At 35.3% G+C, this 17,371-nt stretch overlaps 5 protein-coding genes across 5 annotated transcripts; 2 read left to right on the top strand and 3 right to left on the bottom strand.

Annotated features, from left to right (window-relative positions):
• The first annotated feature begins 4,814 nt into the window (after positions 1-4,814).
• On the top strand, positions 4,815-6,014 carry LOC127900775 (protein FAR1-RELATED SEQUENCE 5-like). Its single transcript, XM_052435997.1, has one exon. The coding sequence runs from the start codon at positions 4,815-4,817 to the stop codon at positions 6,012-6,014; it is 1,200 nt and encodes a 399-aa protein (XP_052291957.1).
• An 85-nt stretch (positions 6,015-6,099) lies between these two features.
• LOC107175899 (protein FAR1-RELATED SEQUENCE 9-like) lies at positions 6,100-7,209 on the top strand. Its single transcript, XM_015527710.2, has one exon. The coding sequence runs from the start codon at positions 6,100-6,102 to the stop codon at positions 7,207-7,209; it is 1,110 nt and encodes a 369-aa protein (XP_015383196.2).
• Positions 7,210-8,566: 1,357 nt separating this feature from the next.
• LOC102630507 (uncharacterized) lies at positions 8,567-11,378 on the bottom strand. Its single transcript, XM_052436708.1, has 8 exons — positions 10,897-11,378; positions 10,567-10,802; positions 10,322-10,406; positions 10,081-10,173; positions 9,882-9,980; positions 9,607-9,744; positions 9,308-9,493; positions 8,567-9,181 (listed from the first exon to the last, which is right to left on the bottom strand). The coding sequence occupies exons 1-8, from the start codon at positions 11,326-11,328 to the stop codon at positions 8,936-8,938; spliced, it is 1,515 nt and encodes a 504-aa protein (XP_052292668.1). The 5' UTR covers positions 11,329-11,378; the 3' UTR covers positions 8,567-8,935.
• A 57-nt stretch (positions 11,379-11,435) lies between these two features.
• Positions 11,436-13,861, bottom strand: LOC102614601 (uncharacterized). The gene is made up of 6 exons (XM_006470425.4): positions 13,501-13,861; positions 12,813-12,941; positions 12,675-12,732; positions 12,023-12,556; positions 11,725-11,934; positions 11,436-11,597 (listed from the first exon to the last, which is right to left on the bottom strand). Exons 2-6 carry the CDS (start codon positions 12,932-12,934, stop codon positions 11,436-11,438), a joined length of 1,086 nt encoding a protein of 361 aa, XP_006470488.4. The 5' UTR covers positions 12,935-12,941; positions 13,501-13,861.
• Positions 13,862-15,324: 1,463 nt separating this feature from the next.
• On the bottom strand, positions 15,325-17,370 carry LOC102630206 (uncharacterized). Its single transcript, XM_006470313.4, has 2 exons — positions 16,661-17,370; positions 15,325-16,516 (listed from the first exon to the last, which is right to left on the bottom strand). The coding sequence occupies exons 1-2, from the start codon at positions 16,783-16,785 to the stop codon at positions 15,511-15,513; spliced, it is 1,131 nt and encodes a 376-aa protein (XP_006470376.2). The 5' UTR covers positions 16,786-17,370; the 3' UTR covers positions 15,325-15,510.
• Position 17,371: the final 1 nt, after the last annotated feature.

Here is a 17,371-nt window from a genome sequence, read left to right on the forward strand (position 1 = left end):
AGTTATATAGGAGTTCTTAGAAAAATTATCTTATTAATTTATCGAAATTATTAATTTAGCTTCAGGGCCTAAGTCGGGACTGCAAAAAATTATTATATTATAGAGATTATTAATTTATCGAGTATTAATTTATAGAGATTATATTGTGTTTGTATAAATATTATTATAAAAATGATATTAATTAAAAAATAAAATTAATAATAATAAATGATAATAATGATAATATTAATAAAAACAATAATAACAATAATTAATAATAAAGTTAATAAAATTTAATAATAATAATAATGAAATTTAAAATAATAAAATTAATTGTGCTTTGAACGAGAATAATTTGGAAAATATGAAAAAATTAGAGGGATACAAAATTGTGTGGGACCCACACATTTTATTTCTATTCTCAAATTATATTTTATTAAGTAAATATGAGTTTCATTCTCATTCCTTCATTCTCATTTCCTAAATACTCAAGTAAATACACACGATTAGTGTATAGACATGTCTATTATAAGTATTTAAGAAAATATTATCATTTAAAAATAGTGAATCAATATAACCATCAAAATAATGCAGTATAAAAGAATAAATTAATTTCACATAGGTTTGTATGAATTAATTTGCATAAGAGATTGAGATACATTAAAGCTGCCTATATATATCATATAATAATATTGGCCACTAGTAATAAATTAATAATAAAAACAATAATATTTGATTGATAATTATAATGTTTGGTATAATTAACAGGATAATTAATTTAAAAAAAGATACTTGTTTGATAATTATCCAAAAGTTAGACAAAAATTATACTCATATTATTGGGTAGAGGTTTGAATCACTTTATATGTATTATCGGATTGATTTCTTTCAATTAATTGAAAATAAATCTGATTAATTAGTGATCTAAATATTTAGATTGCATTGACCTGTAAAAAATTAATAAAATATTATGATAAATTTTTATGCAAAAAATTACTAAATTTATAAATGTAATAAAAATATTTAATAATTTACAATTATATTTATTTATTTATATTTCAATAATATTTGCAGTAGTAATGTCACATATTTTGAGGAAAAAAAATATAAGTTTCATTTTTTAAATATATTTTCATGTAAAGTTGAGGGAGTATTTGGTAGTTTTATAATTTAAATTGATAACCTTGTTATATACTTAAAATAACGGTAGCTGTATGATATTTACCTTTAATTTGTTCACGCTAATCGATTAAAATAAGAGATAACCGGTCGCCGGTTATAAAATTAATTAAAAAAATAATAAAAATTGGTTGTACCAGATACAGCGATGTTTTGCAGGCCGACCCCACGAGTCTTCCTATAATACAGTGCTGTTTGTGATACAGCCGCCTCAACAGTAATAAGGAAACTTGAACAACCGGTATTTTACCGGTTGTTAATTTAATAATTTAAAAAACAACTTTTTTAATGCGGAAAAAATAAAAAAAATGGAAAAAGTGAATGAAATTTAGTAAATATTGAACACAAACAATATTTAAGAGGAAAAAAATTATATTTTGCTTGAATAAAAGTTAAAACAATTAAAATAAGTATGTCTCAATTTTTTTGGTCAAATATCAATATATTTGGTGACATTACAAGTTAATTTAACACGTACCTAATTTTGATTAGACTTTCTCACAAATTGGTTTGCTTATCTCCACTTTTCGATCCACTAGTTTTACGTTGAGTATTCCCACTAAAGTCGTACAAATCGCATATATTGGGTTAAATTCGAAATAAAACCATTTCTTGTTAGATTAATTTCAAAAATCGGTAAAATTTTCTCCACATTTGGTTTTAATATTTCAACTATTATTTCATTACTTGTACGTCTAATATTTCAACTAATTTGTTAAGCTTCCAATTTTATAGGTTAGATAACGATATTAATTTTTTTGTTTGATCAGTTCCAAGTTTTGGTAATGCTTCTCCATTAATAGCTTAATATTTTTCAACTTATTGGTCCCTTACTTTTGGGTTCGTTATTTCCGCTAAATTCACCAAGTACCAATATTTGTAGTTAGATTCCAAGTCATTTGAATTTTTCGTTGGATCTGTTCCAAGTTTTCGTTCTACTTTCTCTCTTAATGGTTCATATATTTCAACTAAAATATCTCAAGTTTGACGTTAAATATTCCAATTAAATCGTTGCTATTTCATTTATTAAAGTTTGGTACCAGGTTTGGTTCCTAGAAATTTATTTTGGTTATGTGGATCACCAATTTTGGTTGCTCTTTCTCCAATTATGGTTGAGGGATTTCAATCAAAATTTCACAGGTTTTACGTTTTGGATTTCAGTTAATTTGGCGAAATTTCATTTGCATGGGTTAAATATCATTAACATTTTTCTTGGTTTGATTTGTCACGGTTTGAGGTAAATAATTCTCACATTTTTGTTAACATGTTTCAACTTATTGATTCAGTTAGTTTGCGTTTAATATTCCTAGTAACTTCGTCAGGTACCAACATCTGTTGTGATATTTCAAGTATTTTGAATTTTTTGTTCCAAGTTCGCGTTCAACTTTCTCTTTTAATAGTTAGTGGGTTTCAGCTAAAGTTTTCTCCTGTTTTACGTTAAATATTACAATTAATGCGTTTAAATTTCAGTTCTGAAGGTTAAGTACCAGGTTAGGTTTGTAGATATTTATTTTGGTTACGGTGGTGACAAATTTTGGTTGGTCTTTCTCCATTTTCGGTTGTTACATTTCAATTATTGTTTCACAGGATTTGCGTGCCGTATTCCAGTTAATTCGGAAAATTTATAAATATTTTGGTTAAATATCATTAACAATTTTCTTGGTGTGAGTTGTGTCAGTTTTGGTTCATATTTTTCACTTTTTGGTTAACATGTTTCAACTTATCGGTTCACCAATTTTACGTTTGGTATTTCCGGTAAATTCATCAAGTACCAATATTTGTTGTTAGATTCCAAGTCATTAGAATTTTTCGTTGGATATGTTCCAACTTTCCGTTCTACTTTCTCCATTAACCGTTTATATATTTCAACTAATATTATCTCAAATTTTACGTTAAGTATTCCAATTAACTCGTTGAGATTCCAGTTATTAAGGTTTGGTACCAGGTTTGGTTTCTAGATATTTATTTTGGTTACGTGTATCACCAATTTTGGTTGGTCTTTCTCCAATGATGGTTATCGTATTTCAATTAAAATTTCACAGGTTTTACGTTCTGGATTTCAGTTAATTTGGTGAAATTTCAATTGCATGGGTTAAATATCATTAACATTTTTCTTGGTTTGATTTGTCTCGGTTTGGGGTAAATTATTCTCAAATTCTCGTTAATATGTTTCAACTTATTGGTACAAGTATTTTGCGTTTGATATTCATAGTAAGTTCGTAGGTACCAAAATTTGTTGTGATATTCCAAATCATGTTGAATTTTTCGTTGGGTTATTCCAAGTTGACGTTCTACTTTCTCTTTTAATGGTTTGTGTGTTTCAGCTAAAGTTTTCTCCTTTGTTTTTACGTCAAATGTTCTATTTAATAGGTTTAAATTTCAGTTCTGAAGGTTCAGTACAAGGTTAGAGGTTTGTAGGAATTTATTTTGGTTACGTTCGTAACCAATTTTGGTTGGTCTTTCTCCATTTTTGGTTGATGTATTTCAATTATAGTTTCACGGGCTTTGCGTTCTGGATTTTAATTAATTCGGTAAAATTTCAACTATGTACGTTAAATATCATTAACCTATATCTTAGTATGATTGTCTCGGGTTTTGGGTAATATGTTTCATTTTTTGGTTCATAGTTTCAACTTATTAATTCAGAAATTTTGCGTTGGGTATTCCTATTAAGTTCGTTGAGTACCAATATATAATGTCATATTCCAAGTAATTTGAATTTTCCGTTGGAGGTGTTCCAAGTTTTCGTTCTAATTTCTCTATTAATGGTTAATGCGTTTCAAGTAACGGTTTCTCTAGGTTACATATCGGGTTTTTTAATGGTTAATGCATTTGAACTAACTTTTTCTCTAGTTTTAGGTTAATTATTCCTATTCGATCGTCAAATTTCCAGTTAATAAGGTTAGATAGTAGGTTTTTTAGAAATTTTTTTTTGGTTAAGTTGGTCACTAATTTCGGTTGTGGTTTCTCCATTTTTCGGTTGATGTATTTTCAGTTGTAGTTGCAAAGGTTTTGCGTTCTGTGTCCCAGTAATTCGATTGAAATTGAATGATGTGGGTGAAATATCTAAAATATTTTCTTAGTTCGGTTCAATTGTCTCAGTTTTTGGTTTGCTTGTTTCAACTTATTGGTCCACTGATTTTGCATTCAATATTCCTACTAAATGCCTCCATGTACCAATATTTGTATTGGGATTCCAAGTAATTTGAATTCTTCGTTGGATTAATTCGAAGCTTTCGTTCCATTACTCTGTCGCATAAGGCAGCCCTGCGTGTATATGCTTTGAAAGATCTTGTGAGATGTTTTTCCTCTTAAGAGTAATAACCTTAACCATGTGGTTCGTTTAAATGAACACCTATTACTTGACAATTTTTTTCCAACTCGTTGCTCCTCTCCTCGTTCAAGGGATGAAGATGGTTTCATTAGTTCGGTCCCATCCTTATGCTGTTAACTCCTAAGTTCGACTGTTGTTGGTAAGTTTTCAACAATTTAAAAGCTAAGTTATTTCCTGCTTCTTCACTATATTGCAGTGTCATTGGTATAGCTATCAATGATTATCTGACTTGTAAATGTAGACACACTGTAACATAAGCAATGAACCTTCTGTGGGTTTCAATATAGACGTGAGTATTTCTGCAGTGTCAGTGGAGGGTGCCATGAGTGGTGCTTCCGTTTCTTTTGCTGACTATGCTCATAATTCGACATCGTCAGACCACTCTAGACCACCACATTTGTTTTCGTTTGCCAACTCAGAGGATTGCACGGACAGTGATCGACCTCTTTCCTCTTTTGTTTCTACAGAGAGGCTGTCTAAGTGTGATGTAATTGGCAGAGAGTTTTCATCAATAGAACATGCTGAAGAGTTTTACTTTGCCTATGCAAAGAGTATCGGTTTCAGTGGTCGGAGAGATATTAAAAGAGCAAACTCAAAAGGCAATATCACAATAAGAAGATGGGTTTGTTCAAAAGAAGGTAAGAGGTGCAAGAAGTTCTTGAATAAAAGTGATCGAAAACGGATAGCCAAACCTTTAACAAGGGTATCGTGTAAGGCTGCTTTTCGCATTGGCTTTAATCACGCTAAAGGTGTTTGGGTTGCCCGGGAGTGGATCGACACACACACTCATGCACTAGTGCCTCCCATTCAGGTGCAATTTCTTCGCTCTTGCCGTAACGTGTCAGATGCTGATTATGCTACTGCTTCTGTTCTCTACCACTTTGGAATGAAACCATCCCGGATCCATGAGTTAATGGCAGAGCGCTCAGGTGGATATGAGCATGTTGGATTTATAAGAAATGACCTGGGAAATCGTTTATATAGTGGCCGTCGACAGCAAATTATTGAAACTGACTCAGAAACAATGCTTTCAATGCTACGTAGAAAACAAGACATGGACACCGGATTCTATTATCAATACACTCTGGACTCTGAAAACAGGTTGTCCGATATCTTTTGGTGTGACTCTGGAATGCGTGCTAATTTCCACTACTTTGGTGATGTTGTAACATTTGACTCTACATACAAAACTAATGCATATAATAAACCCCTTGTCTTGTTTGTTGGTGTAAATCATCACATGAGGAGTACATTGTTTGGCTTTGCACTGCTTTCTAGTGAGACTGAAGACAAATACATATGGCTCCTTCGCACTTTCATCTCAGCAATGGATGGTAAATTGCCTGTGTCTGTTGTCACTGATGGAGATAAGGCAATTCGTAATGCCATACGAACAGTGTTGCCTGATGCTTCTCACAGATTATGTTGTTGGCACTTAGAACGAAATGCAACTACAAATATTTCGAACCCGTCTTTTACAAGTGCCTTCAGATGTTATGTTGGATTATATGACAGAGGATGAGTTTCAACTTAAGTGGGATGAAATGGTTGCCAGATTTAAGCTAAATAACAACGAGTGGATAAGTAAATTATACACCTATCGGCATATGTGGGCTGAGACGTTTTTGAGACACAATTTTTTCGGTGGACTTCGAAGTAATCAACGATGCGAGAGTATGAATGCATATCTAAATCAATATGTTGGTGGCAAGATGATGTTATTTGAGTTCGTCATGGAGATGGACCTTTTGATTGCGCGGCAACGTTATAAGGAGGCTGAAGATGACCACCTCTCATGCCACACATGTCCTGTGTTAGTCACCCCTTTCCACCAGCATTACGAGAAGCAAGCAGCCTCAGTGTATACTCGCAGAGTGTTTAACCGGGTCCTTGAAGAACTTCGTGAAGATGGGTTGCTATACATCTCAAATATCATGTCCGATATTGGTCGCCGAGTGTATGATATAAAAAAATTCAGAGCTGAGAATCGGTCTTGGAGGGTCATTTTTCATGAATCCGATTCAAGGGTTGTGTGCACTTGCAATCTTATGCAGACACTTGGTATACCATGCAGCCACTGCTTCGCTGTTATTAAGGCAGAAAACCTATCAGAGATACCTATGTGTATGATTTTGCCTCGTTGGACAAAGGATGCTAAAAGTCCAAAAATTGATTTGCAAAATTCTTGTGGTAACCCAAGTCTCAGTGAGGCTGTTCGTGTTGGATCTTTGACCATCGCGTGTCGAAACCTGATACATTTTGCAGCAAAGTCGATTGATGGTTATAATGATGTCATTGAGGTTATCCGTGAATTGACCTTACGAGCTCAAGATGCATTAGCCACTGATGGTATTCCAGGACATTCCACGAAGACTACACATGGGGGCGATGTTATTAAGGATCCATTGCTTGTTAAGTCTAAGGGTTCATCGAAATCAACCTTTGCAAAAAAACAGCGTGTTTGTGGTGTTTGTCATCAACCTGGTCATACCAAACGAAAATGTCCACAAGTTGGTCGAGCAAATGGTAAGAATGATAATGACAATGCTAGCTTCAACACTGACTTTATTTCTGAAAATACAATGAACATGACAGCAGCTGCAAGTTTAAATTTTTCACCACATGAGGATGGAATCTCCAGGGGTACTGTTGATTTTGTTTGGTCTGCTTTGAATAAGTTTGATGGCCAATTCAATACTGGTCTTAACTTTCCTTGAAAGGGCCTTTCAAGGAAAGCTAGGCGTGCTGCCTTATCCACATTGTTGGAGTTTTATGAAACAATTTTTTTTTTGCATGACACTTTTTGTAATATTACCGAGCTGTACATTTTGTAACATTATGTTCAAAATAATTCCTGGGTAAAAATTTGTTATCCTCAACCTATTTGTCCATGTTTTCAGTAATATTTTCAAGTGGACATCTATGCATGCTATAGGAAATGGATATTGTATGCTACACGTTTATTTACTTGGAGGAACAATTTTGATTATGGTTTTAATAATCAGTATTGCTTGTGCGGGTAGCCGACTAAACTCGACGGCTAGCCGCTATGTTTCTGGAGTGCAAATGCTTCGAAGCGGTTGGCCGGTGGATGGCAAACGGTTATCCGCAACTTTTCTGTGCTGAACTCAATAATTTCTTCCAACAGTCGGTTAGCCGCATTAAACATCCGGCCAGCCGCTATCTTTCTGGAAGCTTGTAGTATTACCTGTGCACATGCGGTTAGCCGTTACCTTTCTGTCCTCAAGTCCCAATTTTGTGCGAATATGCGGTTAGCCGCTCCAATCAGCCGGCCAGCCGCAAGCTCTCTGAAAGTTGTCATGTTCCTATGCACAATCGGTTAGCCGATTATGTTTTTTCTGGCTAACCGCTATCTTTCTGGAGTGCAGCTGAATTCACACTGTTAGCCAGTTGATCGGACGCGGTGAGCCACTAAACTTCCAACCTTTAGTTACTTTTTCAAAAATAAAAAAACTAACCCAAAAATCATTCTGAAATTATATTGTCATCCTATGTATTCGAATTATTTTTCATATACACCCATTCTGAGGGTTTAAAAGTAACAGTTAAGGTGTATTTATTACTCTGCATTACACCACATTAGAGTTTTGTCTTGTGTTCAACAAATACAATATCATGATTGGAAATAAAATTTTCTTTGTTTTTAAAACTTATTGAAATACACCAATCACAAAGGTGATACAACGATCATGATAAATAATTTATCTTCTTAAAATCCAACATAAAACCTTTCTCTGAAACTAACTTCCGGACTCACCAATTTTCCTCCCTTCTCATTCAATTTGTTAAGAGTGAACATAGCAATTGTTTGAATTTATGTCAACTTTATATATTTGTGTTCTTTTTTCTTGCAATTGAGGCCAGAATTAGATTACTGTTAAGAATTTGGACTATAATGTAAAAATTATGGATCTTTTTATTTTTTAAATAAAAACATAAATTCGAGACTTAATATATGGCATACTTTACACAAACTGCAAGCATTTCCAAATGCAAAACATGAGTGTTTCAGAGAATTCCAAATAACTTTAAGAGATTTCAAAAGAACTCTGTGATTGATGTACTGTCCAAAATTAACATATGTACATTAACTTCATTGTTGTAGAAGTTTGCCAAAACCGCCCAACCCAACACAAACCAAAAAAACTAAATATATCATGTTCACATCTATCCTCGTTGTGCCCCTTTACATTCAAAAAATAACATATGCAGATCAACTTCAATGTAGTTGAAGTTTTCCTAAACTGCCCAACCCAACAAAATACAAAAGAACAAAATATATCATGTTGACATCTATCGTGGCTGTGCCCCTTTACATCAAAAAATAACATATGCACATGAACTTCAATGTGGTTGAAGTTTTCCGAATCTACCCAACCCAACAAAAAACCAAAAAACAAAAATATAACACTTACCTACAAACTATCTCCTTTTCCCATGACCTTTCTGTTTAGGCCTTGCCACGTTCTTTTTTGGACCAACCTTCAATTTTGTTCTGTCACCCGTCTTCGGTTGAGTTTTCCCCGTTGTTGGAGGTAAATCTAAGATTGCAGCCATCGTCCTGGAATAATACTTGCTAGCCAGATGCACAACACTACTGCGTGCAGGATTGAATTCCGACAATGTCAACTTCAATGTCATTTTGAGGCGCGCCTGATCTGAGTCATGCTGATATTCATATAGATGCACATTATGATTTGACAAAAACAATAACCATGAAGTTTTAACGTTTTCTTTAGATTATTCTTTGGAAATAAATTCTTTTCATCAACACAATTGTGCATACATTGTTACCTTGTAACTTTGGGTTCCAACAATAGGAGGCTCATCCATATACATCATCACATACAGGCCGCAATCGGTGGAGTAGGGCTGTTGCGGCAACCGACTATTTTGACATATCTCAAAATGTACGAACTTGAACTTTGGACCATACACCTGCTGCCCTTCCTCACCTACTACATGGTCCAGTGCCGTAAGCTGTAGCATTAAATTGCAGTTTTCATTTCAGATAAAAGATAAACATTTATTCCCTAATACGCCTAAAAAATGTATGTCTATTACAGAGATGTATTCATATTCACAACGCTTACCATAGATAGGCAACTTTCTATAATCTTCGTTTTATTCCTGGCCGATTGTAGTGAATCCCATATTTCAGCAGAGTTAGCTGGGATGTTAACCACGACTATAAACCAACGGTTTGAACCATCGTGCATCGGTATGAAGATCTGCAAATTTCATAGAAAGTAAATATTTTTTTTCTAATTATAAACTCAATCACGGTAACATGCACATGTTAAATACACGGATAATTAACAACTAAAATTTCACCGACGCATAGGTCCTATGGATGCGACATCCTCACCTTCTCGCACGTTGCCATGTTCGGCATGAACCGATTAGCCCATCTGCTGCCGCTACAAAACGAAGTTAGGTTTGTACAACCCGAGTTTAATACAGAATTCTGCACAAGATGCCATAGGAGAGGTAAACATACAAGTGTATCTGTTTCAATATTAATTGTTCTTGAGAAACACTATCCATTGTAACATAAATAAATTTACCGAGAAAAAAGTTGGTAAGAACCATCTGCGTGGTCCAGTTGGGTTATTTTGTAGCTCTTCGATTGTCTTGTACTCCGCATACATACTGATAACCTGATGTCAGTTTTAGTTAGCAAACAAACCACTATATTCAATTAACGAACATCCGAAATATTACAATGGAATTGCAATTTTTTTCCTTTTTTTTCCGTTGTACGAAAGCACTTTTAAAGTATAAAAAACTTAACGCAATAAGACTCACATTGCTGTGTATCCACCTTGTTGGCTTCAACGAGCACATGCTGCTGCGCGTCACAGAGTTGTACGCCGTACAAACGATGATCTCGCTGATAACAAGGAAACGAATTATACAGTACATTCACAATTATACGAAGACTCCCTCAAACTATTATGCAAACAATGTAGTTTCCTGAACGAAAAACATAAATAATGAGCACATGCCAAAAATTCAATTGATATTGAGGTTATACACGGTTTAACACTTACTTTTCATCTTGGCTGTCATCAAATATATAAGTAAGTAGTTGCAGTTCATCATCAGCGACAGGCGAGGTCACCACATACGGGCCTGCCCAATATCGTGCCGTAACACACTTGTCGTTAACCTTTTCAAATGGCGAGCGTTGGAACCGACTCGGTTTTTTTATCGAACGAAACTCATAAGGACTACGAATTGTCTTAAACAACTCTGGCTCATTCATGTATCCCGTAACGTTATCCTCCTACAGAAGGAATACATTACGGGATCAGTTAAAACGATATCACACCGGGGATTACAAACGAAAGAGGTGAAACAGTTGTTACCAATCGCTTAACTATTTTATCCACGTCATGGGGAACATCAGTACAAGTATTTTCATTGAAAGCCTCTGCATTTCTTTGACAATTGGTCTCCGTGGCTTGCCCATGACACAATGGACCATCATCAGCATTAAAAAAACTGTCCATTGCAATAGGATTTGTATTCTCAACTGGAACGTAACCAGTATTGTTGGACAAGTCATGGGGTGCAACCACAGGATCTTTGTTCTCATCAAGATTCTCAAAGGCGGGGCTTACTTTAGGTGATGGTCGAGGAGCTTTTGCATGCACCGGTGTCGATTCGGGGGCAGCTTTCTGACCTTCATCAACATATTGCTTCATCATAGTCACTAAATCTACAATAACATTACTAAGTTTGTTGATGCTCGTTGTTAGGTTTTGTATTGCATCAGACTGCTCCGTTATGCGCTGCAGCATCTGGGGCATGTCTATAGGAACTGGGCCAAAAGATCCAACATTTCCACAGTCACGCGGCCGCACCTATAAGCATTAGGTCGGTTAGTGCTTCTAAAGAACATTTCATTAACGCAAAACTACTGAAGGACACCTATTACCTTATCGGAATTCACACCGCCTTGTTTTTTCAGCCACCGCATGAACTTTTTAATCTCTTCCTCATTCCAAGCTATAATTGGAGGCAGTGAAGAGCCACGCTGGACATTTTCGTAATATTCAACATTGTGCATGTACAATATCTAATGATTTTAGCATATAATATGTGTTAGTGCCTCAGTTGCGTCATCACTAATGGAGACAATTACTTTACCCCTATGAATAAATGCATAAACCTAAACCCATAATGAAATTACAGAAGTTACCAACCTGAAGAAATAACAAGCAGCCCCCAACATGAGCTGAAGAATTTGACTTGAACTTGGAGATAGCAATTACAAGTCGATCGTAACAAAAGGATGCCCAATTACGTTCTCTTATTGCACTAGTATCGCTTAGCGTGTGCAAGAAAGAAGCCGATATAATTGGTGCACTTGACGGGCATAAAACGGTGGCCAGTGCGAACAGAACAAATGCAACCTACAGTTTATTTTAGTGCATTAGATAAGCTACAAACTTATAAACTCTCACGTGTTTGTTAACTATATTATACCAATATTAATAGCACCTTGAACTCGTCGGCAGTACCATCTGATTGGTTCAAGAAATCCTCCAAGTTTTGTATGCTTATTCCTCGACCTGTGCACTTGAAAGTGTCTCTGAACCTTGCAATTTTATCAGCGTCACCAGATAAAGACACAGATAAACCTCCATCATGTATTCCCATTATATTGGAAAATGTCGTCGCAGTCACCGGAATGCGCTGTTTGTGCAAAATGATGACACCCTCATCAGGTAAGAATTTATCAACCAACCATGCACACAACTTTCTCCGCAGCCTACCAGTTCGCAACTGTAAGAGGCTCTCAAATCCTATTTCCCGTACGGATCGCTGTTTTTGAAGACTAAACATTTTGACCAGCTCATGAAACCGATCTGGAGCACAGCGACATTCTATTCCATTTTTGCCCATCGTTTGTTGCAATTGTTCGCCATCATCAATCTGAAGATCATAATCTGCAATATTAATGGGGGGTTTCATGTACTTCGCCTTTTCATTCGGGGGTAGGCTTTTGTATGTTTCACCCAACCATTTTCTTATCTGAAGGAAAAGAAAGGTACATCAGAAATTGTTGTGAATCAGTTGTAAAAATGTACTGAGAGCAATATATGTCTATTACAATTAACAGTGTACCATGGACAATACGACTATATAATACCTCTTTCGTTACAATAAAGTTTTCATCAGACGTTTTCATACGCTTCACTTGCTCGTTGCTGTACGAGAGACAATGAACCCGTAAATAGTTAGATACGAATACAAATGTTTGATTACCATAATAATGACTTCAACTTACAAGTATGACACAAAGCCATATGACGAACGACTACAGTCCTCGGTGATAAGATCAACATTCCCCTCTTCCTGGGAGGTGACGTCAACTAACCGTCTCTTCTGCCTCCAGTCTCCTTTGGCCATAAGCAGTCTAGAAAAATAGAATGTATGAGAGCAAGTGAGCTTTTAAAGAAGTCAAAATAATTCAGGTCACCAGGCAAATCAAGACAAACATGTGAAGGACAAAGAGATTAAGTCATGTTGAATATCACACATTGAAAACGTCGTATAGCCACGAAAAATAGGATATGGCATTTACAAATTTTATTTCACAATTAGCATTAACGATATTCGTTCACCAACCTTGACATGGTCTTATATAGGTTGCAAGACTATAGTAATTAGTTCCTGATGAAATCAAGTAAGTTAATTTAAGTCTTTTTTTCCCCACCACAAAATAATTGTTTGTTAATAATTATTTTGCCCTGTTCGATTAAGTTCCCACAAACCTTTTACCCTAAGAATCCGCAAACTTGAATAAATGCACAACTTAACCTACAGAAAATTGTTTATCTCGGCCAGCAGGTAATGAGGCATTTAAATATATGGATAATTAACAGCTATTTTCCATATGTTCAAATTCAGAAACCAAATGCGGGCTGTGACTGTTGGCATTATGAAATCAAAGGGGAAAGTGGGTTAATACTTACCAAATCGGTTTGTGCCCTTTTTACTTTACTGATGAAGTAAACCCTAAAAAAAACTGGGACCCAAAATCTTAGTTTGCCAAGCTATTAAGAACATCTTGAACGTTGAAAGTACCCCAGTACATTATTGAAGATTGGCTCACTGAATTAGAACAAGAGGGTGCTTGATTTCAGACAAAAACCATATTTTGGGTTGAAAAAGAAGAGGGTTTTGGGAGACACAGCGTGAGGTCCAAAGGATTTCGAACTTAGAACATGTTAGGGATTTGAGAAAGAGAAGGCTCTGCTAATTTAGTCTTCGATATTTGCAGACAGAGAAGTGAGGTAATCGTTATTATTATTTTAACCATTATTCATTCAAAATAAGAATTATTATTATTATTATTATTATTATTATTATTATTATTATTATTATTATTATAAACCACAAGCGTTGGTTTGACTCAGTTAGAATCCAACGCCTGGTTCTTTTTATGCCTTAGAGCAAACCTCAAAGTGGGTACTTGTAGCATCAGGCCCATCCCCAACAAAGAGGCAGGCAATATCAATGTTATTTTCGCGCGTGGAAATTGAAATTGATGCCGCCATGACATTTTTTGTAATATATATGAAAATTTTATCCAACCTCATAATTTGGTTGAGTGTGAGATTGGACTAATTATTGGACCATTTTATTTATATCTTCCATATGTTATTAGACCATTTCATTTATAACTTAAAATTAAATTATGTCAATTTTTAATGCAGGAAAATTTTGTATTAATGATTTACTTAATTTTTATTAATTACTTTATTGTTTGAAAAATTTTATTTAATGAAATGATACAGCTCATTTGAAATAACCTACAAATAACATAATTTATATTTGTTTACTGTAATTATGACAACCCAATAACAATTTGAATATGTCAATTTGTTTATTGTATTATGACTACCCCATATGGAAGTATTATCAATCTATTCAATGTTCATAGTACTTGCTGGATAAATTAATTTTAATTATGATTATAAAAATTAATGAATAATTTATATTTATATTTATATTAAAATCCCATCTTAAACAGTAATGAATATTATTTAAATGTAATTTAATATAATTGAATCCGTTATTGCACCAAACATAAGATCATATAATGTTATCCAACTTAATCTAATGGAATATAGTTGAATTCCATTGTAATAATTGGTCCAACCCAATAATGCGTGCCAAACGATGCCAAATGTTACCTAAGGGTGCAACCCTTGGAACCATGAGTTAATAAAAAGGAAAAATTTTGTTTCTAAATATGTAGGTAAGCATATACACCTTCAGTATTTTAGATTGGTATTTGACGCGCTAACTCTTTCGAGCAATTATAATGCATGATGGGTGCCATGTCGTTGAGAGCCATGGCCGCTATAACAAGCAAAACCATGCACAAAACCACCAGGCCAATAAATCATTTCACAGTACCCAACTATAGCAACGGTTTAGTGCAACCTCAAATATACCGACCAAATCATAGTTAGTGAAAATTTAACAAACTGAAAATAATACCAAAAATTCAGAAAGAATAATGGTAAATATCCCATTTAATTGATGCCACTATTCAATCCGAAATGTACGATAAGTGACTATAAATTTTGTATATGTAATGCTTTGGTATATTGAACAGGGAGATGAGTAAACTAACATTTATTTAATTCAACTCATGATCGTTATGAGATATTATATTTGGGGTGTGTTATTGAAAGAATATGACACTTATGAAAATATATAGGTCATCCATCTCGTCGTTCTTCAAAAAAAAAAAACCTCTATCAATTATCTCGCACAGGATGCAGGAATGAAGAGTGCATAGAAGTAGAAATTATCAAAACATCCGTACATGCAAATCGTCAACAGAAACCACAAAATTTAGCTATCTCATAGCAAAATGTCCAAAAGGCATAATCAAAATATAACAAGTATTGAAATCTGAAAACAAAATACATAATCATCATAAATTCTGGCCATAAAACACAAGATAATCACTAACGAGGTGGTGGAGATGACGATGCGGATGGCGGCAAAATCCCTACAGCACGCAAGATGAGCTGCTGGCCTTCCAGAATCTGCTGGTGCTGCGCAAAAAGACGCTGCTGCTCAGACTGGAAGTGATCGTAAAAGGCAACAAACCGTGTCTCAAGCTCGCTCTGCTTTTTAGATATGGAATGAACTTCACTCAGCAGCTGCTGCATACGATCCTCAGGAACATCTGAAGAGGATGATGGAGCATTGGGAGGATGGGCTGGAGGAGGAGCTGGACAACGAGAAGGACGGGATGATCTTTGTCCCCGCAAATAATTACTAAGGTCAGGAAGCTTGTCAGGAGAAAGCACATCATTAAAAAATTTATGATCTGTGGGAGCCATCTGAGTAGGCTTGTTTGGCAGATTCTCATTCTTAAACCATCCGACATAATTAAGATCCTGTTCAAATCCTAAGCTACCAAGGACATCAGGTCCTAACTCCTTTGGTTCGTCATGAGCTGGTTCGGCTATAGGAACCCGGAAATGCGTAAGGATGCGACTTATGATACTACCAAATGGAAGAGAACGGGTTGTGATTCCTGGAGTGCTGCGCATATGCTGAAGGATAATGTACCCCACATTAAGTTTCCTACCCACAAGTATGCTATCCAACAACACAACATCTAATCGTGTAACCTCATCCGAATGTCCCTTACGATGACTAATTATATGCTGCAGAATATTATGAAGGACGCGAACTTGGAGAGGTAATGCTTGCGATTTTAAGGAACCGTGACAGAATTTTTCTGATAAATCGGATCTCCTACAAATATTTCTAACAGCATCCACAACGGAGAACCAGGTTTCTTCAATCCTATGTCTAGAAGAGTATACACAGAACCCGTCATTAGAAGTTTTAAGGATCGTATTCAATTTCTGCACATCAAATTCTATTGGAATCCCAGCAACATTAGTAGTTACTCTATCAACCTCCTCCGAAGAAGTTTGCATGTTAGAGTAGAACACTCTGACCAAGTTACGGAAAATAGGTTCCTTAATGAGTAATACATTTTTCCAACCCATGCCAAAGAGTAAAGTTTTAAGGGTTTTGCCGCAAATAGATAACTGTTGTAACATGACAAGATTAACAAAGTAGGAATCGATGACTGGCCTCGTCACGAACCTGTCGAAGTAGCGTTTCCGCAAAGGTGGGGTTGGGAAATGAGTCGTAATCAATTCCGGAACATCCGCATTTTGATTAAACTTTCGCTTCTTCGAAACTTGTTTGGTCCTCATCGTTGAATGACATAGAAATACCCAAGAATACACAAGTTCGGGATGCAAAATTGAAGAGAATTTTTTGAATCCAAAGCGAATAAATTGTTATTATCAGTGATTAGAGAGCATGTACGGGTTTGATTTAATGAAAAAAGGACTGAAAGTGGGTGAAATTGAAGATTGCAGAAAGTGGTAACCTAGGGTTCAAGATTTTGGATTTTTTAGAGAAGTTGATGAAATGAGAGTTTGGGAGTTGATAATTAGGTAAAATGGATGGAAAATGGTTTCGGAGAGTTAATTTAAAGACAAAATGTGTAAGAAGTGCACAATTTTCAGCGAGAGTGAGAGGGGAGAGAGACCGCTACAAAATTGAGGAGGAAGACAGTGGAAGGAGGGTAGCCGCTTTGTTTGGGGAATGGGTTATCAAAAGCGTAGCAGATGCGGCTAGCTGAAAATTGAAGGCGGGTAGCCGCTATGTTTCTGGAATGGGTTACAAAAAGTGATGTACATGCGGCTAGCCGCATATACAAGCCGGGTTGCCGCTATATTTCTGGCATGCAAGTGAATTTAAGCGGTTAGCGGCTTTACAGGAAGAGGTAAGCCG

Source organism: Citrus sinensis, chromosome 3 (genome assembly GCF_022201045.2).
Source record: "Citrus sinensis cultivar Valencia sweet orange chromosome 3, DVS_A1.0, whole genome shotgun sequence".
Lineage (NCBI taxonomy): Eukaryota > Viridiplantae > Streptophyta > Magnoliopsida > Sapindales > Rutaceae > Citrus > Citrus sinensis.

Coding starts and splice junctions, on each gene's coding strand:
- LOC102630507 (XM_052436708.1), bottom strand. CDS start 11,328: ATGCCCCAGATGCTGCAGCGCATAACGGAGCAGTCTGATGCAATACAA. Junction 9,981..10,080: donor TCTTACCAACTTTTTTCTCG/GTAAATTTATTT, acceptor CATCTTGTGCAG/AATTCTGTATTAAACTCGGG. Junction 9,494..9,606: donor TAGAAAGTTGCCTATCTATG/GTAAGCGTTGTG, acceptor TTAATGCTACAG/CTTACGGCACTGGACCATGT.
- LOC102630206 (XM_006470313.4), bottom strand. CDS start 16,785: ATGAGGACCAAACAAGTTTCGAAGAAGCGAAAGTTTAATCAAAATGCG. Junction 16,517..16,660: donor TTCGACAGGTTCGTGACGAG/GCCAGTCATCGA, acceptor TAACTTGGTCAG/AGTGTTCTACTCTAACATGC.
- LOC102614601 (XM_006470425.4), bottom strand. CDS start 12,934: ATGGCCAAAGGAGACTGGAGGCAGAAGAGACGGTTAGTTGACGTCACC. Junction 12,733..12,812: donor TATGGCTTTGTGTCATACTT/GTAAGTTGAAGT, acceptor TCTCTCGTACAG/CAACGAGCAAGTGAAGCGTA. Junction 11,598..11,724: donor GCTGCTTGTTATTTCTTCAG/GTTGGTAACTTC, acceptor TAAAATCATTAG/ATATTGTACATGCACAATGT.
- LOC107175899 (XM_015527710.2), top strand. CDS start 6,100: ATGTGGGCTGAGACGTTTTTGAGACACAATTTTTTCGGTGGACTTCGA.
- LOC127900775 (XM_052435997.1), top strand. CDS start 4,815: ATGAGTGGTGCTTCCGTTTCTTTTGCTGACTATGCTCATAATTCGACA.